This window comes from Triturus cristatus, chromosome 3_2, assembly GCF_964204655.1.
Source record: "Triturus cristatus chromosome 3_2, aTriCri1.1, whole genome shotgun sequence".
Classification (NCBI taxonomy): Eukaryota; Metazoa; Chordata; class Amphibia; order Caudata; family Salamandridae; genus Triturus; species Triturus cristatus.
In genome coordinates, this window is record NC_140584.1 from 1,050,566,975 (window position 1) to 1,050,593,405 (window position 26,431).

At 46.3% G+C, this 26,431-nt stretch overlaps 1 protein-coding gene across 2 annotated transcripts in view; it reads left to right on the forward strand.

Annotated features, from left to right (window-relative positions):
- Nucleotides 1–434: 434 nt before the first annotated feature.
- Nucleotides 435–26,431, forward strand: part of LOC146859091 (myeloperoxidase-like) — a 122,120-nt gene continuing 96,123 nt past the window's right edge. The window contains exons 1-2 of one of the 2 annotated variants that reach the window (XM_085649744.1): nucleotides 435–544; nucleotides 1,236–1,313. In XM_085649744.1, coding sequence (XP_085505870.1) covers nucleotides 1,238–1,313 — 76 coding nt within the window. In that variant the 5' untranslated portion in view covers nucleotides 435–544; nucleotides 1,236–1,237. The remainder of the gene's footprint in view (nucleotides 545–1,235; nucleotides 1,314–26,431) is intronic. The other variant, XM_085649743.1, reaches the window with a different exon arrangement.

Consider the following 26,431-nt stretch of genomic DNA (forward strand, 5'->3'; position numbering starts at 1 on the left):
TGAGTGATTTGCCACTCATGTCCCAAAATCATCGGTAGAAAAACCTGCATAGTCATTTAAAGGTCCCTTTAAAAATTATATAAGATCTTCCTATTTCATTTCTGAAATGTGGCACCTTACTTCCTAAAGAACATATAGTTAAGTGAGAGTGAAGACTTTAAAAAAAATATATGGCTTTATGGTGATTGGTCCCATTCTGACCCTGCTGTGAGGGGAGGGATTTGGTTGCACCGACTGGGGGTGGGGCTGCTGCAGGCCCTTAGGATCGCAGCAGGTGCGCCATCTCGCTTTAATGGCCGAAATTACCGACAAAAGGCGTCCGTGAAAGAATTCCTTACGGACAAGAGATCCAAATAAGGGGCGGTCCTTGAAATTTACGTACGGTTGGTCACCCTCCCTGAGACACGTGAAAGGGGAGGGGGTGTGACTACGGGGGTCACTTCACTGGGTCTATAAAAACGAAGGGGATGCTGTCTTTGTACAGCGCCACTTAGAAAGCACAGCAGCTGAGAGGCCACACAGCGTATAGTTATCCTGTTTGCAGGTAAGTGTTTGACCCTGTTTGTACAGTGTCTGAGAGAGGGCAGCGGGGGTCAGAGATTCACCATGTCAGTAGAGTTGCTAGGAGACTACAGTGGGGGGCAAGAGACTCATCCTGTCTGTACGGTGTCCGAGAGAGGACATAGACACGAGAGATGTTCACCGCGACCCCCCCCCCCCAACTGTTCTATATAATGTTATAGACATATTTTTGTACAGCACTGAATGGAATTCCAGCACCGGTGCAAGGCGCACTGACCCTGTACCCGGCTGGCACGGCATCTCTGTGAGTGGGGTGACGCGGTGCCCGCACACGCCCTCTGACTGGCACTGAATCCCGTTTTCTTCCGTGACACCGGGTGCAGCATCAGCCCCTGTGTGTACCCCCGGGGGGTCAGGCTTCCCCCAGCTGTTGGAACAGGCCCTGTTCACACTCTGGAACGCCCATCACAGGCCCCAAGTGACGGCAGGTAGGCTGCGTTACGGGAGGTCACGACCCGTTTTGGAAAGCAGCCGGGCCCCCCTGCAGTGCGAACCTTGCCAGGCACTGGGGTCAGATGGCGGGGATGCTTGGGGTGCTGGGGATCGAGCGCCCCACTGTTCCAGAGCCCTTCCTGTGCATGTTGATGCTGAGGGCTGCCGGGGGTAGGTGGGGGGTCGGGCCGGCCTTCTCTAACTCTGTTCTTGTCTTTCAGCCATGGGTCCCGTGAGAGCTGCCCTCCGGTTGCTGCTGGCACTGGGCTTCTTACAGACAGCAGCAGCTTCTTTCTACGGTAAGGCCTTGTCCTGCAGCCGCTGTCCCTCTTCCCCACTGGCCCCGAGTGCTCATTCCTGAAACATGCTTTAAAACTGGGCAGAATGAAAGCGACATTCAGGCCCCTGCTGAGGGGAAATCGGGTTCAGATAATAACCGAACTAGTGATTTGTGGCCTTACTGTCTTACAAATAAGTCTAACTGAAATGTGTTTTTTAGAATTTAGAACTATTCTTGCCAAATTTGAATTATTCTTTTAAATGGATCGAGGAGTTTGTGTTTTTTTTTTGTGAGAATGGTGGATTCGCAGCGCTTTTAATGGGCGGTACTCGCCGGTGGCACTCCTGAATGTTTTGATGTCGGGTACCGGAACTTCTCCTTGGCCAAAGAGTACCGGTACTCGTGGGGCAACACTGTCTGCTTGGTGGGATGGCAGAGGGTCCAGTACCGTCGATCAGGCGCGCAACACCCATTGGGCTCACCTGGCTTCAGCCGCCTCCCCCCCCCCCCCCCCTCATGTCAGCCCGGCTGAGACAGCCTCGCGGGCTGGCCTCCGTTTAATTGCAGCGGGACCCAAGTACTTCACAGGTCTTTAAAAGACCATTTACTCGTTAATGAGGCGTTTGTTGTGTTTTCACCCCTTCTTACAGCCACTCTGCCTATGACTGGAAGACTTGCCCCCCCCGAAATCTTGCTCTGCCCGCCTGCAGTCGATCACACGTAGTAGCATGACAGGGCCTGCTGAGTGCCACACCGTGTGATTCGCATACAGTGTACGCGAGGGTGTGGCAGAGCGAGGCAGCGCTCGATTCGAGTCAGGATGAGGTGGAAGGCGGCGACAGTGAGGCCTGTCGGGAGGCAACCCAGGGACTTCAGAGGACATTAAGGAATTAAGCAAATGTATTGAATGTCGTGTGCGCGTGCATGAATGTTACTGTGATTTTGCACGCCACAGCGCTGTGAGCAGTGTCCATTTTACTGAAGAAATCTACTTTTATTTGATTTCATAAAAACCTTAAAAGGGTGGAGAATACCACCATAAATAAAACTTTCAAGAATGTACATTGTGATTGGTAATATAAAAAGTATAAAAATAACATTTGAACAAGAATTTTGAAACCAGTTAGTCTAATACAGCGTAAGTTAGTTAGCGGATTCTGTATTGGCCAAATCTTTTGCTGCGTTTTTTTAGGAAGTTTATGACTCTGCAGGACAGTGGGATGGATGAGCCTGTAAGACAGTGAATCACTGCTGCTCTACAAGTTCTTATTTGTTCCGTCCTAAAGATCTCCCGGAGGTCCTTTTTGCACTTTTCTGCCAGGGCAGGGCAGATGCATAGTAGATGCAGTAACGACTCATCCCAAGCTCCACACAGGCGACATTCCGTTGATTGCCATGCTTGTTTCCATTTTGGGGTCAGGTCCTTTGAGGGGTATGACCCTAGCCTTAGTAAAGTGAGAATGTTTTTTCTCGGCAGAGAAGTGATCCTGCAAGTAGGGTTGGGGTTGCAGCCTCTGATATGACTGAATCACGGCCCAGGCATGTTTGTTTTTTGCTAAGGCAATTTTGTCTAGTGATATGGAAAGCCGTTTTGTGGCTTTATTGACCGATAGTTTGAAGCAGGAGTAGGTGGAGGCTGTAAGCCATGCTTCCTCCAACTTCAGAGCTGAGAGGGAAGCCTTCAGAACTTTGAAAATTGAATTTGTGAAGCTTGCTTGCTTTTCAATTTCCGCCCAACAGTAATGTGCGAGTGTTTTCCTCTGCGTTGCGCATCCTCCAGTAATACTTGACTAGGGTGCCTTGTTTGTCAGGGATCTGATTTTTTTTTAAACCATACTCTAGGCGAATTTGAGCTTGCGGAATGTGTCGGAATTGCGAACAGCTTCTTAAAGAGGATTGACTGTTCCAAATTCAAGCCTATAGCATCCTTGCCATTCAAGATTTCTGTGCCATATGAGATGGAGGGCAGGAATTTTGCTGCTATAACCTTTAATAAGTGCCCAGTGGAGCCCCCTGCAAGTTTGTTTTTTAAGGTTTTGAAAGCGAACTACAGCTGTTTAGATTTCGTATGACCTTGAGACATGTGGGTCTTAAAAGTGAGTCTGCGATCAATTTGGAAGCCGAGATATTTGTATGAGTCTACCTCAGTCAGAGGTCGTTTGTCCAAAATCCAGGTGAATTTACGGTTATCGTTCAAAATCCAGGTGAATTTACGGTTAGCGTTATGATGTTTATTAAAGCTCATCACCTTAGTTTTTTTGTGGTTGGTCAGATGGACCAAGGTGGTATAGGCTCAGAGTTCAATAATTAATCGTTGCAAACCAATTGGTGTTTGCGCCAGTAAAACGATGTCATCCGCATATTGAAGGCTGGATATAGGTGTATTACCAAGTTTTGGAGGATCACATTGGATTGACCGAAGATGCTCGTCCAAATCAGCGGTATAGATGTTTAAAAGGCATGGTGCCAACACGCACCCTTGTTTTAGCCTGTAAGTGTGTGAATTTTCTTGGTGATGCTGAGTCCGTCTCCTATCCTAATCTGGACCCACGTTTCGGAGTACAGGTTGATTATGGCAACTTTGCTGGGACGCCCCAGTTACGCATTTTTGTCCATAGCCTGACTCTTGAGACCTTGTCAAAGGCCGCTTTGAGGTCGATGAAACAAGCGTAGAGTGGCCTTGAGGTGCTAAGGGCTTGATTGGCCATGAGGGTTACTGCGAAAATGTTAGTCAAGGTGCCCATCCCGGCCCTGAAACCAGTTTGTGTTGGGGGAATAAGGCTTGTTCGCGCCACCCATCCTCTAGATCAACCAGCAGGTTTGATGCATAAATTTTAGCCTCCACATCAATTAGCGCAATCAGTCTATAGTTTGCAGGATCAGAACGAGAACCCGATTTGTATATTGGGCTCAGAATGCTTCCCCTCCAGGATTCAGGGATCATATTAAAGGTTAGAATGTCCGAAAAGAGGGGGACAGATCTGCCCAGAATGATGGATTGTGCCGGAACAAGGCATTCGGTAGGCCATTGGGCCCAGGGGCACCCTCGGATCTAAGTTTTTTTTATTGTTTTCAGTACTTGTTCTTTAGGGATCCGCAAAGGGAAATCGGAATCAGAGGGGAAGTTGTTTTTCATTGGGTCTCTTGTGGTGACTCTGTTGCTGAGTTGGGAGCCGCTGTCAGTGGAGCCTGGGAAGATTTCATTGTATAGTGATTCAATGTGGGCTCTCCATGTATCCTCCATGATGTCCGAATTGTGATGGCGATGCCTGCCATTAGTTAGCTGGTTGATGTGTTTCCAAAAAAGCTTGGAGTCTCTTTGTTTGCAAGAATAGTGGAGTTTCGCCCAAAGATTTTCCTTAAATGCTTTCTTGGCCGCCTTAAAATCTTTTTTTTTTTTAAGATCTTTTTTAGAGTTAGATTAAAAGCAGTTGATCTTTAGTCGGAGGTGAGCCCTGTGTTCTTAATTTTCGTAGGTTTTTGTTCAGTTGTTGTTTTTGGATTCTCAGGCTTTTGGTGAACCATGCTTCCCCCAACGATTTACCTGTTTTTTTGCCAATAGCCAATTTTGATTTAGTTCAATAGTGAATGTCTCCCAGGCCCGGATGCTGGATGGTTCGAGATTGTTTCTCCAAGATGCTCATGCATGTAGCCATAAAGTCACTGATATTGTCCTTTTTCCAGATGAGGCGTTTGAGGTTGTAGCATTGGAGTTCTTGAGACTTTGCATTAGTGGGAGTTGGATTAATGTTATTACTTAGAAGTGTGAAGGATTGCGGTTGATGGTCACTCTCTGCTCTATCCAAAATTTGGAATTTTTTTTATCTGAGAAACAAGATTGTGGTCTATGAAGGAGTAGTCTATGATTGAAGCTGACTTTTGAGTGACCCTTGTGTATGCCGCTGGGATGTCAGATGGACTGTGCCCGTTAAGCATACTCAGAGAAAGGTCATACAAGTGAGCTGCGCATTGTTTGCCGAGAGTGTCATGTCGAGATTTAGCTAGAGTATGCCGCCTAGTGGCATTTGTTTCTTGCAATAAAGACATGTTAAAATCACCTGACAAAATGATATTTGCGTCGGGGTAAGCAAGTTTTAAGGTGGCAAGAGAAGCTAATAGATCGATGCTTGCCCGTTTTTGTTTCGATGCAGGGTGAATATAAGTGTTTATGATCAATAAGCTATTGAAAGGAGGGGTGTCAAGTTTGACGCAGAACAGCCAGGGGAATCAAGATCTATGGACACGGCGGATCCAGGAATCTCAGTTGAAATAAAGGTGGAAAGGCCCCCTTTTGCTCTCCCTCGATTAGTCCCCTTTGAGGCCGGATTCTGGAATTCCTTGTATCCTACTAGGGGAGTGGATTTTGTTAACCAGGTTTCCTGGAAGAGGAGTATTTTGTATTGTAGAATAAACTCCACAAAGTCAGGATCTTCTAGTTTTGTCCCAAGGCCGAACACGTTCCAGGAGCAAATTTGGTAGCCTTTGGATGAATTTGTGGCGGCTTTAGGATTTTTTCATGCCCTGGTTTGGAGAATTCCAGGCTTGTTGAATTGCCGGAGTCCAATGGGCTGACTGACTTCAGGGTGAACGAAGGTGATTGTGATTGACCTTACCGTGGAGTCTATGCCTGGAAAAAGACTTTGGTTGTCCGGGCCTTTGGCACCTTTTAACAGGACCGCTGGTTGTTTGGGCATGTGTAAAGGACTGGGGTAACGTGGGGGTCGATCTTTTTTTAACTCAATGCCCCATTTTCCGAATGAAGCCCTCTGCTGCCAGATTTGCTCAGTGACGAGGGAGTCAGTGAATGTGGCGGTGGTTGATTCTTGGAGTTCCACTGAATGCTGATTCTGGTAGAACCCTATGCTTTTGATGTCCCTGGAGTTAATGTGATTCAGGGTAGGTAAAGCCCTGAATAACTTCAACAGGACACTTCTGTTGAGGAAGTCATGGTTGCCCCTTGAGACGTAGTGGGGGATGAAATCCAGTTTTTTAATCTGTGAAGATCTCAGACTGCAGCACACGTTCAGGGCTGTGTTCCATCTTGGGAGCTCCCTCGCTAGACCCTAAAGGCAGAGGCGGGGAGGCATTAGTGTTGTCTAGTATTGGAGTTTTGTTAATCTTGTATTAGTGATGACTATGCGTCCCGGACTCGGTTTGTCCTTTTTATTTCCAGTTTTCCCTGAGTTGCTACAGTCTTTCCGGTCGTTATCTACAGGCATGTTTTCCGCGCTAGTGCTCGTTGTAGTTGGATGGTGCAATTCAGTCCTGGGCATAAATTTGGAGTTGACTGTTGGTTTTGGCAAAGTATCAAGGGGGTGCTTCTCTTTCTTAGGGGGTAGTTTGAATACCAGAATTTTGAACATGACTCTTTTCTTTACAGGGAGCCAATGCAGGCTGCGCAAATGGGGAGTGATGTGATGGCGTAGGGGCACATTTCTAATAAGTTTGTGAAGGCATTCTTGCTTTGTTCTTTGAAGGAGAAGATAAGTTGTGTGTCGTCTGCATATGAGACAACACGGACACCCCATTTTTCAACAATGGACGCCAGAGGAGCAAGGTAGACATTAAAAAATGACGGGCTCTGAGTAAATGGGAGGCAGAACTGGGAGACTTAGATGAGACGGAGTGGCAATCAGCGCTCTCCTCCCCAAAAGAGGTGGGCATATCGTCTAGACTAAGGCTGGTCCAACTCAAAATTCTGCACCACACATATTACACCCGCACACTCCTATTTAAATTGCAACGGGCGGAATCCCCACAATGTCTTGGGCAATGTGGTCACGAGGGAACTTTCTTTCACACCCTCTGGGAGTGCCCAGTCATAGCGCTTTACTGGAAGGGGGTGCTGCACACACTCTCCCAGGTTACCAAAGTCCTGACGCTCCCGGAGCCTCGGAGGTGTCTCCTCAATATCTGGGAACAAACAGACCACAAGAGTGACACAGCTCTGGGTGACGTTGGGGCTCATGCTGGCAAAACGTAATATAGCCCAGCGATGGGGATCAGGGCAGTCGCCTACCCTGGCGCAATGGATCCAGGACATGGACTATGTAATGGTGGTTGGAAAAAACTGTATATATGCATAGAGGTTGCCCCAAAAAGTGGTCCCAGGTGTGGGGTAGGTGGAATATCTACAGAGGAAATATATGTGAACCCCCACGATGCGTCAGACTCTGAACTCAGTGACCAAGAATAGCCATCTTCTCGCTACCAGCGGTTGGGGATGGGAACGACTGTATGATGCATATGGAGCGTTTTTGTGTCCCAATTGTGCCTGTACTGAACTGTTGCAATACTTTTGTACTAATTTCCTGCTGAGCTTGATACGAGATGAGTTGAGTTTTATTGGTTTGCAAAAACTTAATAAAAATATTCCACAAAAAAAAATGACGGGCTCAGTACCGATCCCTGTGGGACCCCTTGTGACATAGCCGTAGAACTGGAGACATGGGGATGTAGAAAGACCTGCTGTGATCTACCTTCCAAAAAAGACTGAAACCAGCGTAACACGGTCCCCGTAACTCCTAATAGATGTAGCCTATTCAGGAGGATCTTATGGGAGACCGTGTCAAATGCTGCTGAGGTCTAGCAGCACGAGCATTGCAAAATTTCCCATGTCCAGGGATTCCCGTATTGACTCTGCGACCTCTAGGAGCGCAGTCTCTGTACTGTATCCTGCCCTGAAGCCCGACTGGGAGTCATGAAGATGGTTATAGGATTCAAGGAAGTCTGAAAGCTACCTCTGGACCTCCTTTTCTAGAATTTTAGCTGGAGCCGGCAGCAGAGAAATAGGTCTAAATTTTTTTTAGCTCTGCTGGGTCAGCATCTTCTTTTTTGAGGATAGGCCGAACAAAGGCTTTCTTCCAGTCTATGGGAAAATTCCAGTTTCCAGAGAAGTGTTCCAAAGAGCATTTAAGGTGTTATTGACTATAGGGGCTAGAAGTTTAAGAACTCTAGCCGGGCAAGGGTCAGAAGGAGAACCAGACTTTACTTTCATTAGTTCCTTCAAAGATGCTTCCTTCTCAAACTGGCGAAAGTCTGACCATTTATCTGAAGAAACATTTATCTCCATGTCCAACTTATCGACAGTCGAATAAATGGTCATGATTTTATTGTGGAAGAATGCAGCCAATTCCTCACACAATGTGAGAGAAGGTAGGATTGTACTTTTTAGAGACTGAGGTTTCATAAAACTCTCCACTATCCCAAAAATCTCCCTAGGAGTTATCCACCTCCAGAATTTGATTTGCCATATAGTCTCTCATGATCCTGCGTTTCAAAGTATGACATTTCCTCAAATGCTGCCTTGTATATCCCTTTAGCTGAGGAATCGTAGTCCTTTCTCCAGATTCGCTCCAGCCTCTTACAGCGACTTTTTTCCATGCAAAGCTCCGTATTAAACCAAGGTGCTCTTTACAAAGTCTAATCGGTGCTATTTTGTCAAGGGCTGGAGTCATCCATGAGTTAAAACTGGGGAGCATCAAGAGTAGGATTCCCGGAAAAAACGGGAGAAGTATTATATAGTTCATCACTCATTGAAGCAGGAGTAACCTTCCTCCAAATTCTTCTATTCTCTATAGTGGGCCTGCTGAAATTACCAGAGCGCTTAAGGCCCATCCTGAACATGACCCAACATATGGTCCGACCAGGTTACAGGTATAGGCTCTTCCACTTTAATGGCCGTGTTGGTGAAGATAAGGTCCAGAAAATGGCCAGCTGTATGAGTGGGAGATTGTATCTTTTGTATCAGATTTAAACTTTTTAGAGCATCTCCTAATAAGGTGGCTAAAGAACAGCTCACCGTGTCCATATGTACATTGAAGTCACCAAGCACGGTGAAATTGGAGTAACGTACAGAGGTTTGCAATACAGTCAAACAATGATGGGCAATAAGAGGCCGCGGTGTTTGGGGGTCTGTATATTAATAGCCCTGCCATCGAATGGTATTTAGAGAATTTGATGTGAAAGGACATGGCCTCTATAGGCCCCAGGTCCTCCATTTCATTATAGGAGATTTCCCAATCTTCCCTTAGGATTATGGCCAGGCCTTCCCCCCCCAAGCCGGTTATCCGCTCTATTAACCATTCTATAGCCCATGGGAATGGCAAGATAAATGTCGGGGTTGGAGCTTTCTCTCAACCAAGTTTGTCACTAACAGCAAATCCCACTCATAGGTTTTTAGAAGCAGCCAGATTTCAGCGGCATGTTTGGGAAGGGATCTGCAATTAATCAGACCAGCCTGGATTTGTTCACAGTTGGAATTGCCGGGAGGATCAGAAAGAGGCAATTCTTCGGAGGTGTCAGGGCCACTTGATTCCTTCCGGGATAACCTATTTAGATTAAACTTGCAGGACCCACACGGACCCACACAGACTTAAGTGCCCTCTTCCTCTTAACAGCTTATCCAGCTCAAAACACGTGGGCAATAAAGTCTGATTTTGAAAAATCAAGCAGTTGGCTCTAGACCAAATCCTTCTCACCTGAGGGGGGTAACGAGCAGCATGGCAGACACTGAGCGTGGACGGGCGCAGACAGGCTTGCCTTGGGCTCGCCTGCGGCGCGCCCACTGCGCATGTCCATTGCATGCTCGCTCCAGCCTGCTTATTAAAAATGCCCCTAGTGCTGCGTGATTGGTCCTTTGCTCGTAACTCTCCCTCAGCATCAACGCGCATGTGCCAAGCGCATACACTGCCCCAACACTTCTGCGCTGTTTCCGAGTGAAACTACAGTTAAAAACAAAGAATATCACCCCACAATACAACCAGGAATTGGGTAAGAGTTAAAAAATGTAACGTATGTGCAAATAGTGCAAATTATGGCCAACAATACCGCATCTCTCCCGGCTCACACCTCAGGAGGATGCAGTAGCGAAATAAGCAGCAACTATGGCTTGTGTATATAATATTGAAAAGCTTCCACTTAAAGCCCTGGTGACACCACAGCAATGTTGCTGCTCCTGCGTTTAAAAAAAGGGAAATACAGAGAAAATGACTCTTTAAAGGATTTCCCTCTTACAACTCACCTGGCATTACCTCGCCTACTGAGGTGAGCACGCGCACGATGTGCTTGCGTCTCTGCAGTCTGGGGAAAAAAACATACCGCCTGTGCACAAAATGGAGCCCAATAGAGACCCGTTTCAAGGCCTCCTTTAAAAAACTGCCGGTGCTCAGCACTGGTGAGACCCGGCCCAGTTAAAGCCCTGACTAGAGGGATTGTTAGTGCGGAGGTAGACTTGGGGGAGGAGGGGATGTGGCGTGACACGGGCATTACTACATAGCTTTCGCAGCGCATGCTATTACATGGCATTCATTACAACGCATTTACTTTTACCACGCGTGCCTCTACAACGCCACGCATGCCTCTACAACGGAATTTCATGTAAAGACTAGTAAAAGCTTATGTGCTGAACATGCAAGTAAGTTGGGGAGAGGATGTAGCATTAGGGCTAGAGCAGTCTACCTCTAAGCTGGAAAACCAGGTCTCGGGAACAACTCTCAACATCCTGTGATTCTGTACACATCCCTTAATCTCCCTGTGTCTAACAAATGAATGTGTCCACCTGTAACAAAACTGGTGCTCATGTAAAGCAGTCTAATACCTGAGATCTTTGGGTCTAGTTCACGCTATATAACTATAAAGTGTGTATGTATACACACGGCACAAGTTGGGGGTACACGCAGGCACACTGTCCACCCACTATTTTCAGTGTGGATGCTGCCCCCCTGATAAGAACTTGGGCTCCACAGAAATATGCTGAACTTGCCCCCATTTAACTGTCGGACATCTGGACACTCGGCAGCACCTGTACCTTGTCTGCTTTCCATTTCCAGTGGCGAAGAGTTTTTTTTCTTTGTTTTCAACTCCAGCTAGGCCAAAGTTGGGGCCATTAGGCCTCCTTTAGTTTGAATATCCTAGCTGATATGTCTGTCCTCTGATACTCATGAACTCTGCATTTGTAAAAATCTTATTGAAATGGGAACAAAATGAGAAGATCACAATTTAAAACCTATAACCACAATATTTTAAAATACAAATCACAAATTTATCAAATGCATTTCAGTTTAAAAACACTGCATTATTTGTTTTTTAACAGTTTACATTGGATTATATGAATTTTGTTTCATTGTAAGATTTTAATTAATCCAACAAAGATTGGATTGGAATATCCGGACTGGAAGTGGCCTGGAACCTCAGACTTGAATGTAAATGCCACGGAGGGGAAACAAAGGCACACAGCTTAGCTCTTCACAGGCAGTTAAGAGAGGCATGCTTTTGCCTCTGTTCAGTCCTTATGAGATGCATGCACTGTAAGAACGTCAGGTGTTGGTCTGTCCCAGTATTTACATAATTAACAATTTCAATAGCACCATTTTATTTCTTTTACAGTGCTACATAACCCAGTGCAGGGTGTCAGCGCTCTATACCCATTGACCATAGATCATGTACATGTGTGTTGTAATTGCATTTATATAGCGCTTACTACCCCTGATGAGGCGTCTAATCGCCTTTTCGGCAAGTAGCACTCTACTCCGGAACCCATAAAGGATTAGTGTTAAATTCCTATAGTGAAATATGAAAGTCATTTGAGTGGTGGGTATGTTAGTTAGTTGGGATTGAGATCCCTGATGGTGTGTTTAAGCACTTTATCTTCACTCTTACTATTTTTTCTAACTATAATTCATGCCCTAAGATAACTATGGTGCTTCTTTCCCATTCACTGCTAACTACTCAATGTATTACATCACTCATCTATGACCTCCATCTCACTTTGGCATTTGCAATAAAATTGAGAACTGGCCATGGATGGTGTGGTGCAGGAGTTAGTTACCATGGGGCACAAGTTAGTTACTAAAGAACTTTAACTGGTGGATTTCACTTTTTTAAATGTGAAGCTGGCACAAATTTTCCCCTAACTTCACTTTAGCATTAAATTTTCCACAAAACAAACTGTTCTAACATGCTGTGTGTATAGATTGGAGCTCCAAAAAGCAGGACCTCCGCACTCACTGGACTTTTGTTGCTTTTATTTTAAGCAAATGCATTGCGGCACTATGCCGCAATAGTTCACGTGATTCACCCTTCACGGCTACAGGAAATGGCACCCGTTCAGAGTTCGTCAGCAAAGGGTGAACCTGGAGCTGTGTGTATATTCTACAGCCGATTTGTAACTGATTTTCTGAATCTGAGATGGTCATCGGTGGACTATTGAATTCCATAGGTTGGAGGGAGGCGTTGAAGCTTGCTCATACACCTTTATCACTGTTCAGGTCACTGGAGGCTGTCCGCTCCTAGCAGAGCGGGCAACAAGACTTCATGCTGTAGTTTATTCTCCAGTTTCATCCTTGAGCCTTTTATTTTATAGCCCATAGAAGTGATCCAGCAGTTCACCAACAACCTACCCCACTAGCATGCACTTGCCTGGCCCATAAACTCAGTGGTTAAACCGCTGGTGGGGGTAAAGTTTGATAGAACTTCAAGCTGTTAAGGATAAGTCTGCTCAATACCTCAGTTAGAACTAACCCTTCCCAGATCCACAAGTTCTTTCCTCTGGTCGATGGACCATTAGTTGAACCAGTCGATGGTGATCATTAACATAATCTAACTTCTCTATAGATAAAGTAAATAACTGAAGACTCAACTTTATCTAAATTTTTCAGCTGTGTACAATCTCCTCCATCATTCATAGACACAATTCAGTTAATAAACATAATGCATTTATCTGACTCATTGTCAATGAAATTGCTCTCCCTCCCTTGGAGCTCCACCATTAAGTGAGCCCCCCCCCCCCAAGCCCCAGCACACAAGTGTTGGTGTTTGAGGCCCTCCTCCACCTGCAGGTTTAACCTGCACCTCATCCCTGGTGGGCCAGTAGACCTCTGCCTCCATTCTCTTGCTCTGCTTTTTCTCCTTTCGTTTAGTTTTTTACCCTCATGTCCACTCCCCATTTCACTCCTGTCTTTCCTCCACTTTCTTGCACTTTTGCTGCCTTATTTGTAATTTTCTTTCTCTTTTTGCAGTTTTCCTTTTGCCTTCAGCCTGGGTTTTTTTTTTCTCTTTCCCTGCCACTGCTGTCCCGCCTCCCCAACACCCTACTTAATGGCGGTTGCGGCACGCCAAAGGATAGCTTATCTGTGCTTGCCCATGACCTGACTGACCAGCGCCAGGAACCTTGGATCTCTGCACTGCCAATGGTATGACCCAGCAGCACTCAACACACAACCCAGGCCTCAACAACTGCAAGCTAGCATCACCAGCTGACACACATGGACCCTTCAGCTGTCATCGCTGCCGGCACACCTGCAGCACTGCCAAGACCACTGACCCAGTGCAACCTGCCCGCAAGAACACAACCAAACTGAAGACCCTGCAATGCATCCTCCTCAACGTCCAATCCCTCCACAAACACCACTGAAATCTGGGACCTCCTTGACAGCACCACCCTGGACGTAGCATTCTTTACCAAACCTCGACCACCACCTCAGGACCAGCCATTCCCAAGTATACAAGATCTCCAGGAAGGACCACCCCACCCGCCCAGGAGGAGGTATCGCCATTGTCCTCCAATCCACCCTCAACCTGAGCACACTCCTTGACAAGCCCACAGACCTGATGGAACACCTTCACGTCAAGATACTTGCCAGCCCTACCTCCACCCTCCGAGGAACCATCTGCTGCCCCTAGGACTTTTCGCCAACTCCATAACTGACATCTCCCTGCATGCCATCGCGTCCACCAACTACACCCTACTGGGAGACCTCCACTTCCACCTCGACAACCAACTGGACCCCCAACACCACATCCCTTCTGGACAACCTCCACAAAATTGGATTCTGCCAGATCGTGACCGAACCCATGCACTCAGCAAGACTCCGTTGAGCCCCTCTTCACAACAGGAAACTCAACCTTCAGCCACACCACCGAACTCCCATGGACTGACTATCTATGCGTCCACTTCACCTTTAGAACACACACCTGCTCCCACGAAGAAACTGGACCAGAATCACCAACCAGCTAACCTAATCACTCAGCAACTCCACCCCAACCATTGTGGAACAATGGCCCGAACACCACAGCCCGAACCTTCACATATGTATCTGACAGCACTAATACCATAGCCTCCCCCCCCCCCCCCCCCCCTCAAGGAAACACCCACACCAAGAAAGCTAGATGGTTCACCACCGAACTTCAAGAGTCCAGATGCACTTGCCACCGCCTCAAAGGCCTGGAGGAACACCAAATGCACAGAAGCCCACCACAACTTCAGAGCTGCCACAAACACCCACCACCAACTTATCAGAAAAAGGAGGAAAAAAGCAATTGACAGAATCTCCACTCATGCACACAACAGCAAAGAACTCTTCATCAGTTTGCCCAACCCACCAGAGTCCACCGACCATCTCTCCCTCACAAAACCTCTGCGACAAACTAGCACCTTTTTCCACCTCAAGAGAATCTATAACAACTTTGACGAAGACAACCAACACACTGAACCCTCCCCAACCACCCCTGACACCCTGATGCCAGAAATCGACAACTGGACAGCCCTCACCACCAAAGACACTGAAGACAGACCCTGCCTCCAACATATTTTCAACAACCGCCGACCCCATTGCACGGACAGTCTGCCACATCAGCCACTCCCTGGCAGCCAACTAGTTAACCGATTATTGGACACGCGGAGATCAACCCCCCCCCCCCCCCCCCCCCCCCCCAACCTCAAAGTACAGACCCATCTCCCTGCTACTGATACCAGCAAAGGTCACTGAGCCATCAACAGCCAACTCTCCATATTCATCGAAGAGCACAACATCCTAGACTCCTCCCAATCTGGTTTCAGGAAAAAAAAGTACGGAAACCGCCCTCCTTGCTGCAACAGACTACATCCGTACCTTACTGGATAAAGGAGAAACAGCAGCCCTCATCCTCCTTGACCTCTCAGCAGCGTTCAAGTCTCTCACCGCACCCTAGTACGCAAACTCCACGATGCAGGGATCTAAGACCAGGCCCTTGACTGGATCCACTCCTTCCCCCTCTGGCAGAATGCAGCGGGTCAGACTTTCTTCCACCCCCCCCCCTTCTCAGACCCTACACCTACCACCTGCAGGGTCCCCCAGGGGTCCTACCTCTGCCCTACACTCGTCGTATACATGGCTCCCCTCGCCCCATGGTCAGAACCTACGCCCTCAACACTGTCATACGCAGACAACAAATCACGGGTGAGCCAACACTGGATCAACCAAGTTGCTCAGCCATAAAGTTTATGAATCCAAAGAATTAAATCCACTAATCACCTATCATTATTTATCCTTCCTATGCATCTTTTTCAACTCATTGTTCAATTCCTTATATTAATCTCCATTACTTTGCATCGCTTTCACAAATTCAGTAGCACAGGTAGCGTTCCACATGTCATGATTATCGAGCAGCACTCTCACGGAGTCCCGTGAGTGCTGATCGAACCATTTGAGATGCCCCTGACTAAGGGAAAGTCTTCCCGAAATGCATTGGGTTGATTTTAATAATTCATGACATGTGGAACGCTACCAGTGCTTCTGAATTTTTGTGAAAGTGATGCAAAGTAATGGAGATTAATATAAGGAATTGAACAAGTTGAGAAATAGGCAGGATAAACTGCGATAATGGAAGATTATTAAAGTGGATTTAATTCTTTGGATTCATAACCTTTGTAACTGTGCCTTGGTGGATCCCGTGTTGGGTTCCCCGTGATATTGTAGCACAATGGGACAAAGCGCGGTAAAAGTGTGCACGCCGATATGGTTTACATGGACCAAAAATGAAACTTGATTTGGTCTGCATTGTAGGAGAGTAGGGTCTGCTTTCTATGTTCACCCCCACTTTTTGCTTTTGCTTTACTGGTTTTCGACTTCGATGTGGCTGTGGGCCTGCTGATCAGACCCACAGCCCTGCTGTTCTCTCTCTAAATTAATACTATGTACTTTAGGTGCATAACCCATTTGGATAGGATCACCTTATTGGCCCCTGTACAGTGTACCCTAGGTACCCAGGGCATAGGTGTACCCTAGGCCTACTAGGGGCTGCAGCATGTATTATGCCACCCCTGGCCTTCCATTTTGACACCACTGGCTGATCACTCAGCTGGGGCAAGGTTGTGTAATCACCCCTTGCTTAGGTGTAGTATTCCTATACCTAACTTACATATAGACACATGTGTACCTATCAGTCACTCCTATGGCAGGCCTTAACAATCCTGGAGGCAGAGTGCTTGGTAACATGTGAGATGGTGCTCTAGCATGAGCTGAGCCTGTCTGCAGCTTTCGGAACCAAGTCCTTATAGCTGTTCTATGATATAGCCTACCATATACTCTTAAAGTGCCTTATAATCTTAAACGGTTATGGTAACTATCGTTTGGCTCTATCCAAACATGTCGTGTAAGGTGTCTAACACTTTGGAATAATACCCCCATACCATTTCTGGACATGAGAATATTATTCCCCCCTTCTAGAGGGAAAGACATGTTAAAATCATACTTCACTGTTAGCCTCTGACCAAAGCCTCAGCATCACAAAATGGATGCTGCTGCCACGACACAAGTCTGACCTCCTGCAGCTGGGAGTGATCCCAGCCAGGGAGGCCTGGACAATAGGGTTCCTGCTTGGGGAGGTGCTAGCACCTCCCCAGACAGCCTTTAGTGTATTGGGGCAGGGTGGGCTGAAAGGAATGAGACATGCCTGGGGCACACAAGGTGTTCCTTGCATAGTCCAGTTCAAACCGGTGCTGGGGCACTCCAGCCCCAGCTCTGGCGCGAAACTGGACAAAGGGAAGTGGGTGTAACCACCCCCTCCCAGGTCCCACCCATAAGGCGTGACCTAGCAGGTATCCCAGCCCCCCAGATTAGTATAAGAGTGGGAGTTGGGCCTCAAGACTTTAGATTATCCTGAACCTGCAATCTTGAACAGAAACTCTGGACCTTCGACATTCGACGAAAGAAGAAGACTGAAGAATCTCCCTTGTGGCCAAGGAGTGGCTACCCTGTGCAAACAGGCACCATCAAGAGACTACCCTTTGCTTTGCCCACGTTCTACGAGGAACCGACTGCAGAGCCCGACCAGAGCCTTGACTTCCAGACTTCTCCGACCCTGATCCACATCTACAGCAGAGCTGAGATCCGTGGAGGCGACTAGCGACGTGGGACCGGCTACCTGGGAAAAGTGGCGAGTATCTTCAAGCGCAGCTTCTGAGGCACCCTCGAAGTTGTGCACCGGGGATTGAGAAGCCCCAACCCCAAGCACCATCTGCACCGAAGATCAGCCCCCCCAAACTCCACGAGTCCTGCGTGGGGCCCTTCAGCATTTTCCTGCTTGCCGCGTCTGTCCGGTTGCTTGCCCGCTGGCTAGTGGCCTTTGTGACGACGCACTCTGAAATCTTCTGCGCTGGTTTGGCTCCTCCAGACTGGCTCCCGCTTCTCTGCAAAGAAGCACCCCAGACCTTCAGTCCTTCATTCTGCGTGGGTTCCGCTTGCCAAGGCTTGATGAGTCCTAGTCCAACTTCGCCGCCGCCGACAGCAAGAGCCTTCGTGGGACAGCTCGCCTCCTGGTCCTGGTCGTCCTCGACGCTTCCTGGTCCTCCTGGCTGCAGCAACAAGCTTCACCTTCACCTGCAAATCTTCACGACATCGTCTGGTTCCTTCCTGGTTCCACTTGGTCACTGGCTAGTGACCTTGACTCTGTCCCCTCTGCTTGCAGGTCTCTTCTCTTCTTGATCCCAGCCTTGGGATCCACCGGACACTCTTCACTGACTGCCTGTCAGCATCTTTCTTCAGGCATCCATAGGAGTCGACGACGAAACCCGACGCAACTTCAACCCTATGCACCCGCAGCCTGTGGGCTAGGTAACTTGGGTACTCCGGTGCTCATCAGGATAGTGACTATCCTAGTTTCAAGTCTCAACTTCCTAGCTACTCGAAGTGTCCTAAATCTATCTATTTCTAAACTGTACTATTGCTAGTGACTTTTACGCATTACGCGGGAGTGTTTCCACTCTGCATACGAATCCCGTGGGCCTCCCACTTCCTAACTGTTGCTAGTGTAGTGTAGCCCCAGCGATTCCCTAGGCCTATTCTATTTCCGTGACAGTGGTCCTTATACCACTTACTTAGTATATGGTTTGCGTGGCCCCTAGGGCCTAACTGTATTACTTACCTGTGTGACTTACTGTATGCATAAATAAGACTGTGTTGTACTTGCCTCTAATCTCATAAAGAGTGCTATGGGTTTGCTTAGAATAAATACACTTTATTTTATATATATATCTGTTGTGGTGTCCTTTCATTTGGTATTCAAGGGATTATATATGGTATCACAGCTGGCTTCACATGCCATTCAGAGTTTAGCCTAAGACTGCTCTTGTCCATGCTACCACTAGGATAGCTGGTCTATAAGGTTGACTTTACAACCAATCACCATAAGGGTATTTGGACTGATATAAGGTGTACACTAGAACTAGTGACATCAGGCCAACTTCTCACATGCATCACTTCTCAGCTTATCTTATACACAGAACACCAACTTGTCCTATCCAAAGAACCCAACGCTGCCAGACAACCTTCGCGAAGGTATGGAAGCCATCGCCAAATGAAAACTGGCTGCCTATAACTAAACGCCAACAAAACTATGGTAATCCTCATGGGCCCAAATCCAGACGCCTGGAATGACACCTGGTGGCCCCCTGTCCACGGAAGCCCGCCCACCCCCACGGACCTCGCATGCCACCTTGGAAGCATCTTGGACTCTGAGCTCAAAATGGACTGCCAGATCAACTGTCTCGTCCTCCTGCTTCCACACCCTTCAAATGGATCCCCCTTGAACACCAAGACCATCACTCACATCCTGGTCACCAGCAGGCTGGACTACAGCAATGCACTCTATTCTGGAATAAACAGGCACTACACTACAGCGGGTGAGGTTTATTTCCCCAATAGGCTCTGCGCATTGGAATAATCTAGCCTATAGATTTGGCATAGGACTGAGGTGAGTATGCCCCTATAGAGTATATTAAACTTAATTTTTACCATTTAATTCAGAGGCCACTAGAATCCCCTTGTAAACAAGAAGGGATTAGTTTCTGGCAACCGCATAAACATTGCAACTTTGTTTCCCTTTAGAATTGGAAAACTCTCAATCGTGGAAACGACCGATAAGTTTCACTCGGCTAATTGTGCATGCTTAGTTTCTTCAGAGTTACACACAGAATAGACTAGCGTTTTAATGAGAGGATTTATTGAAGTCTTATTTCTCGTGTAAGATATGAGCTGTTACAATCATAAGACAGTATTCAAGATGTATTATGTACAGTGTAAGCAGTAGAAATAAATACAGCGCTAGCATATCTTTTAGCTATGACACATTTATTCGTATACATAAATCTAAAAATGCAAGTGCTCATGAGATGCTTCGCTAACTAGTTCTACCCCAGTTCCCCTAACTGTACTATAAGGTAAGTAGGTGATGTATTATATAGTCTAGTATGCCAAGAGTCCCTCTAGGTTCTAGTCCACTCATACCTTGAGAATGAGAGGTGGAAATCTCTTTCCGGGTCTTTAACTCTAACACCCTGCAAAGGGAGTCAGAATACTGGAAGCTGGATTCTCTGCGAGCAGGGATGACCGTCTCTTGTCAGTGCATCACACTGGGACACTGGCTCTAGTCGAGGTCTCCTCCTACTTGCTTGGGCAAGAAGGTATATTTATGCCTGGTACATTCCTTGGAATGTTAGCATTGACTTAAAGTCAGGCAGAGGAAGACGTTGGGCAGGAACCCTTAAGGAATAGCAGTTCATGCATAATAAATGAATTCTTTCAGAAATCCATAATCCTGTGCTAGGGGAACTGCCAAGAGCTTAAAGGTTTGGTTTCTAAGAACTCGTTATGACCTAGGGATGGACGGATATAGGTGCCCATGCCTGTATTTGGATAACATGGCTAATGCCTAACTACAGACTGGGCTCTTGCGCCTCTATAAGAGCAATGTGAATTGTGCCTATATAAGGACATTTATCAGGAGAACCTCTATACAGACACAAAGCAGAATATATACAGAAACCTAAAGCCAAATACAAACCTGCTCCACTTTCAAATGAACAATCATGCTAAACATAAATTGCTAAACATTAAATGGAGGACAACGTGTTGCTAAACAGTTGTAAAAGCGTACTAAAGTTTTAAACTGTTGAACATAATGCAACAGTACTGTACATTTTAAAGCGGTCTTTCATTCTAAGCATACATCTGAAATAAATGCAATAGGAATGAATAGAAATACATACATATGATATGGTCGACAAGTATTCAAAAACTCAAAGCCATTTCATAACCTGGTACTAAATGAAATTGTGGTAAAATGACCATGTGTCCCTGGAAGTATTCAAAGAAGTCCATTATATAAATTGTTTTACTGTAAGCAGATTGATTTGCCATGTATTTTCAAATTTAGAAAAGTCAATTTGAGGAAGAGTTCCCAGTTCTGTTCTGAAACTATGGAGGCCAAATTCACTGGTACACTGAGCAGACTCGGTCAGTGTACAGGTCTGGTGAAAACATGCAGTCAACTCTTGTAGACAAAAGATCTACTGATGTCGGTGACAGTTGGAACACATTGTTTAGAAGGTTAACTGCAGAGATGTGAACCATCGCCTTCAGCATGGGATGCCGCACCAATGTTCACGTCTGTTACCTGTATGCCTGTTCCGTCTCATACCGCAGCAGGAAGCTTCTGAGATCTCAACGAATGCCGTCGGGATTGGTAGACTCTGGGGACTGTGGTAAATATTTTAATTACCTGTACTATTTTTTTTATGCGGTAAAGTCTAGTAGGAATAACTCAGTCAAAATAAGAGGCAGAATCCGTGGTATTAGAGGTTCTGAAAAGGACTTTATTCCTTACAAAGGAATTATGGTTCGAACCAGGCAATCATATTCCATCACCACGAAGGTTCAGGAAGGGATAGGCAATGCATTATTGACAAGTAATCATATATATATGAAAAGCATTACATTAAGACAGATGCAGGGGGCGTAATAGCTGATAATACAGATAAGAATACACATACGTAATGAAAATAGGCGTATACTAGAAACGTCATTTAAAATGATGTCACAAGTGGGTGGATCCATAAGAAAATTCTGCAGTGTCAGCAGAAATATTTGGCAGAGATGCGCGCGCAGCCGCATGACGTGTGATTGACGTGCAACTAGAGGGTGAAGGGAACTTGACATTTAGCCCTACATGTGGAGACAGAAGTCTGGGGTGTCAGGACAACCTAGTCCTAAATCATATCTAATATCTTGTGTTTAAGGAACTATATTATCTGGAAGAAAAGGTCTTCGCGGACAAATCCTATTCTATACTGACTGTTGGTGCGTGTACAAGCGTCTAGGTGTCTACATGAGATGCGAGGGGGCAGGAATCTTCCATGGTAACAGGGGCTATGAATTACTTGCACGGAGACAGTAAGGCCGGGCCCTTTGCTCTGCAGCTAGAGGGATGTTTACCTAAGCTATTTAGACAGGAATGCATTGGATGAGGAACGGAGCAGATAACTTTAAGGCTGAATACAGTTTTTGGCAGGCAACAGGCCGCGTCAGGCACCGTTAGCCACGCAGGGAGTAAGACAAAGTTCATGGATACAGATGCAGGTCCAGGCTGGAGCATTTCAGAGGCAGAAGCAGGAAAAGGCTTGATGGCAGAATTCAGGGCCTACTCGCCTGAACTGTAAAACGTGAAAAGTGTACCATATAAAGACGGTGGCAAGGCATACTTAGGAACGGAATATCTGGCCCATTCATGGCAGATATGAAAGAGTACATATTAACGTTGGACACAATTGTATTTGCGTCTTCATAGCTTGAAGTGGAGGGAACATACATGTACTTGTAGCATGTACATGGAGCCGTTGGGGTCTAAGATAGGGGACACAATTGACCATAAAAATTCATGTTTCCTCAGGACGTCGGAGCATAAGCTATTATTGGGTCCAGCAGAGTATTGCTATCCGTTGGCATGACTGGGAGTGTTAGACATGTCTAGCACGCATTCTTCACCACAAAGCAGGCAGCATAGAACAGTTAAGATGCAATCTTGCCAGATTGATCTAAACGACAAACTATGTTATATTAAGTTCCCGTAGATGAGGTATGCCCAAAAGTTGCACTATGCACTCACGGCACTTCCGTTCTAGGAGAGCTCTCTACAAGTTGCTTGGAGTGACGCCGGTGGATAGGCTTGCAATAGCGTAGCAGGAATATTAACAGGATTCCTGAAATGAGTGCTAGAACTAATGGCAGACCACCAACACCGAATGCGCAAACTTTGGAATGATTCTGAGGACTGCCTGAAATGGTGTTAACAGTCCTGAACATATGGTCTTAAATACATGTACAATCCTGCTCGTATCAAGACATGTTTAAGATATGTCCCATCATTTCTACAGAACGTATAGGGCAGTTGGTACGAATCTGAGCCTGTATCTCAGCCGAAGGCCTTGCAATTTGTAGATCATGGGTTTCTTTGGCCAAGGTGAAAGGCACGGTCTGTTGCAAAAGCATGGCTTTCATTGTGCTCTAAGTATCAAAACATATAAAGGCCTCCTATGAAGGCCATACAGACGGCTCCCTGACTGTGTATTTGGGGAAACAATACTTGCATACAAGTAACCCTGGAGCTAACTGTTACCAGAGATGGGATTCATGGCAACATCCCACAGCAACTTTGATCATTCAGCATGAGAACTTGCGTTAAAAAGTTGGCCAAAATGTTGGCTTAATCACAGCAGCCAGTGTACCCTGCAGGTGACAGGGCTTGTAATGATTCTGTGGCAAATTTGTCCTGTGTAAAATGTCCAGACACGAGTGAACCGCTCAGTCCATTTTCAGTGTGTACTGCTTAGAAACACTTCGCGACCCCCACTTCAACATCTGTATTCGTAAGGTAAAACCCAGGATGTCTTAATGTACTCTTTACCCAACCTTTCATATTTGCCTGCTTGCATTAGTTTGAGGCAATATTGAAAATGAAAAGTAGTGAAGGGCAGAGTTATTTTGTCATGGAGAAGCCATTCTGTAGCTGGTTTTTCTGCTACTGTAAATGGTAATTTTTCCAGTGGTCAGCACTGTATACTTTGCTTCCCCTTTGTGCCCATCAATCAGTGAGATTGTAGTCGGAAAACAGATGTGTTGATAAACTGCCAAGGCACATAGCCGGCACATAGCCTGCACGCAAGGATTGCAGCGTCCAGCTTGACAACATAATAGAACGTAACTGAGATAGGCCTTGTAACGGGACTAAATCTTGTTCCAGTAGGTCAATAGCAGAGGATACAATGTTGTCCAGTGAATATAGTCTGCATGACAAAGCTGTTAACCCATTGACCACTGAGATTTCTTAGTTAATACGATCAAGCTCATCTTTTCTTTCTGCAGCCTCTGCAACCTTCCATACTTCATTATAAGCAGCATAAATGCCAGCATATAAAACGTTTTTTCTCAGTCCAAGCAAGAAATCCCGAAGGTCTGCGTCTTGTAAAGTGTCACATCCTCAAGTGTAGATTTAAAACCATTTTCCTATACTGTTACTACCCCTGGATGCTGTCCTTTAACATAATGTGGGTCTGGCCTATGGATAGTAAAGCCCTGTATTTTAGTCGAATCTTTCTTGACAGATGTTTGTGTCTGTGGGCTAGAGCAACCCTTTTTCCTGATCTGTTTTGTAGTAGTCTACTGTGACTGCTCCCTGTGTAGTGTCATAACTTGCAGGTGTTGGTACAGAAGGTGTAATTGTGTATTTGATCTTGCCTAATCCATGGCAAGACATTTGTTGCACAGTTTCATTCAAAAACATTATTTGCTTTCGGATGATACATGGTCTATCCAAAGCTTCTATCCCCAGCACTTGCTAATCTTTACACCCCCCCCCCCCCCCCCCGGCAGATATTGTTTCCAAAAGTAAGTCAAATCCTTGTCTAGACAGTTGGGCAATAAAGGCTGCAGAATGAATCTGTTAAGCATTTAACATATTTTTCTGTCCTGTTTTCACATTCTTCTAGAAATGTTTCTAGATCAGATATATTGCACCCTGAAATATGGAAACTTATTTGCAAACATTGTTGAACTACCCTTTGGTGTAGGACAATGTTCCCATTGGCTAAATACATTTGTAGGTGTTGCAGATGTATGCAAGACATGATGACCATAGTGGTTGTAACAAAAAAGCAGTTTGTAGTCTGATGAACCCTTCAAGTTAACACAGCAGACCTTTCTAGATCAGGCATGTTAAGTCTCAAAGTCCCAATCCTCAGAATAGGTACTGGGGGTAATAGTCACCTTAATGAATTTTTAAATAAATGTGGAATCTTCAGAAGTTGTCAGGCCGCATGTCAATCGGTTTTGTCCCAAACAACCATCTGTATAGGAATTGCTGTGATGTTCCCCCCCTCGTGAAGCAAGAGACTAGTTAGCTGTGAAGATTTGTGTGGCTTTAAAAGGAAGTTCACATTTTTGCTTTCAGTGTCCAAACAAATATATCTGCAATTCATAAGCATGCTAAGAGTCTTTACCAAAGCAGAAAAAGATTCAAGAAACCATCATTCAGCCTCCGCATTTCCTTGCAGCGCTTTGTCATTGTGTAGCTCCTGCTTATTTGAAAACTCCCGTTTTGTCGTCTAGGTTGTTTTTGGTTAGCACTATTTTCCCCCCTGTTTTTAACACTGCCGGCCACGCTTACCTGCATGCTGTCCTTCTTACTTGCATGGTAATTTGGAAAAAGCACCGCATTTCGCGGGTCCCTCGCCATTGTCTCTTTGGCGGCCATATTAGGTGAGGGGTGAGCCACATCGCGGTCTAGTCCTCATTTAGGAGGCTCGACCAACATAAATAGCAGCCATGCCTACGCGCAGCGTCATCGCGCAGCGGGATCGCCGGACTTGTGCCGGACTGTGCCCGTCCGCGCTGAGGACGTGCTGCAGGGCGGGCTGGACTCGGCTGGCACCCCCCCTCCACTCTATGAGGTGCCTAGCCAATACTCTGTCGGAACTCATGGCTTGTAGACCATCAGTGCAGCGATGCTCTCACTGCTTCTCTCCTGAAGGCATCTTACATTCCCAGCGATGCATGACATGTAAGGTTTCCTTTCGCTGCCCCGCTCCCAGTACTATTAGATCCCATTCGCGCTCGGGATGCCTTCTGTTTCGCTGCCTAAAACCGGTTTCCTAATTAATGCGCGATCGCTGATCAAGCACAATGTTGCCTTCCACGAATTTGTGGAAGAAAGACAGCCGGACTGGGTCTTTATCACGGAGACCTGGGCTTCGGATTCCTCCGGTCACGATCTACTCTTGGCCATTCCTGATGGCTATTCTCTCCATAGGCAGGATAGACCACTGCGTAGAGGTGGAGGAATTGCCATTCTTTTTAAATCTTCTTTTTCTTGCACTGTTAAATCTCTATCAATGCCTGGAGATCGCTTTGAGGCACTCTATTTTTACGTTTTGTGTGCTCCCTCTGTCTTTCACTGGGATACTTATATACAGGCCACCCGGCCCTAGGGCTAGTTTTTCTTCAGATCTCCTCAGAATCCTAGAACCTTATTTTGGAAAATCCTATCTCTCCATCTTGGGTGATTTCAATTTCCATCTTGATGAAATCAACTCAAAGGATACCCTGACATTAATTGAGTCACTCGGAGCGTGTGACCTCGTTCAGTTGGTGAGCAGCCCAACACGCAAGGCTGGCCATATTCTTGATGAGGTACTTTCTAGTGATTCTAGGCTATCTACTGGCCCGCCTCTGCCGTTGGTCTGGACAGATCATTTTGCAGTACCGCTTGAACTTGCTCTTCCTGCCCTGCCCTTAGCTAATCATGTCGCTACTTCATTTACTCTTAGGAGAAACTTTAGAAATATTACCGATGACACTATTGTTTCTCACATTCAGATTTCGGAATCTTTCTCCTTGAAGGATGCGGATGAGGCAGCTTATGGACTCTATTACCAATGCAGTGGAAAAGCTTGCCCCGCCTCTCTTCGATATGTAGCTCGGCAGAAACCCACTGCACCCTGGTTCTCTGAACATCTGAGACTCCTAAGGCAGGGGTGTAGGAGCAGCGAGA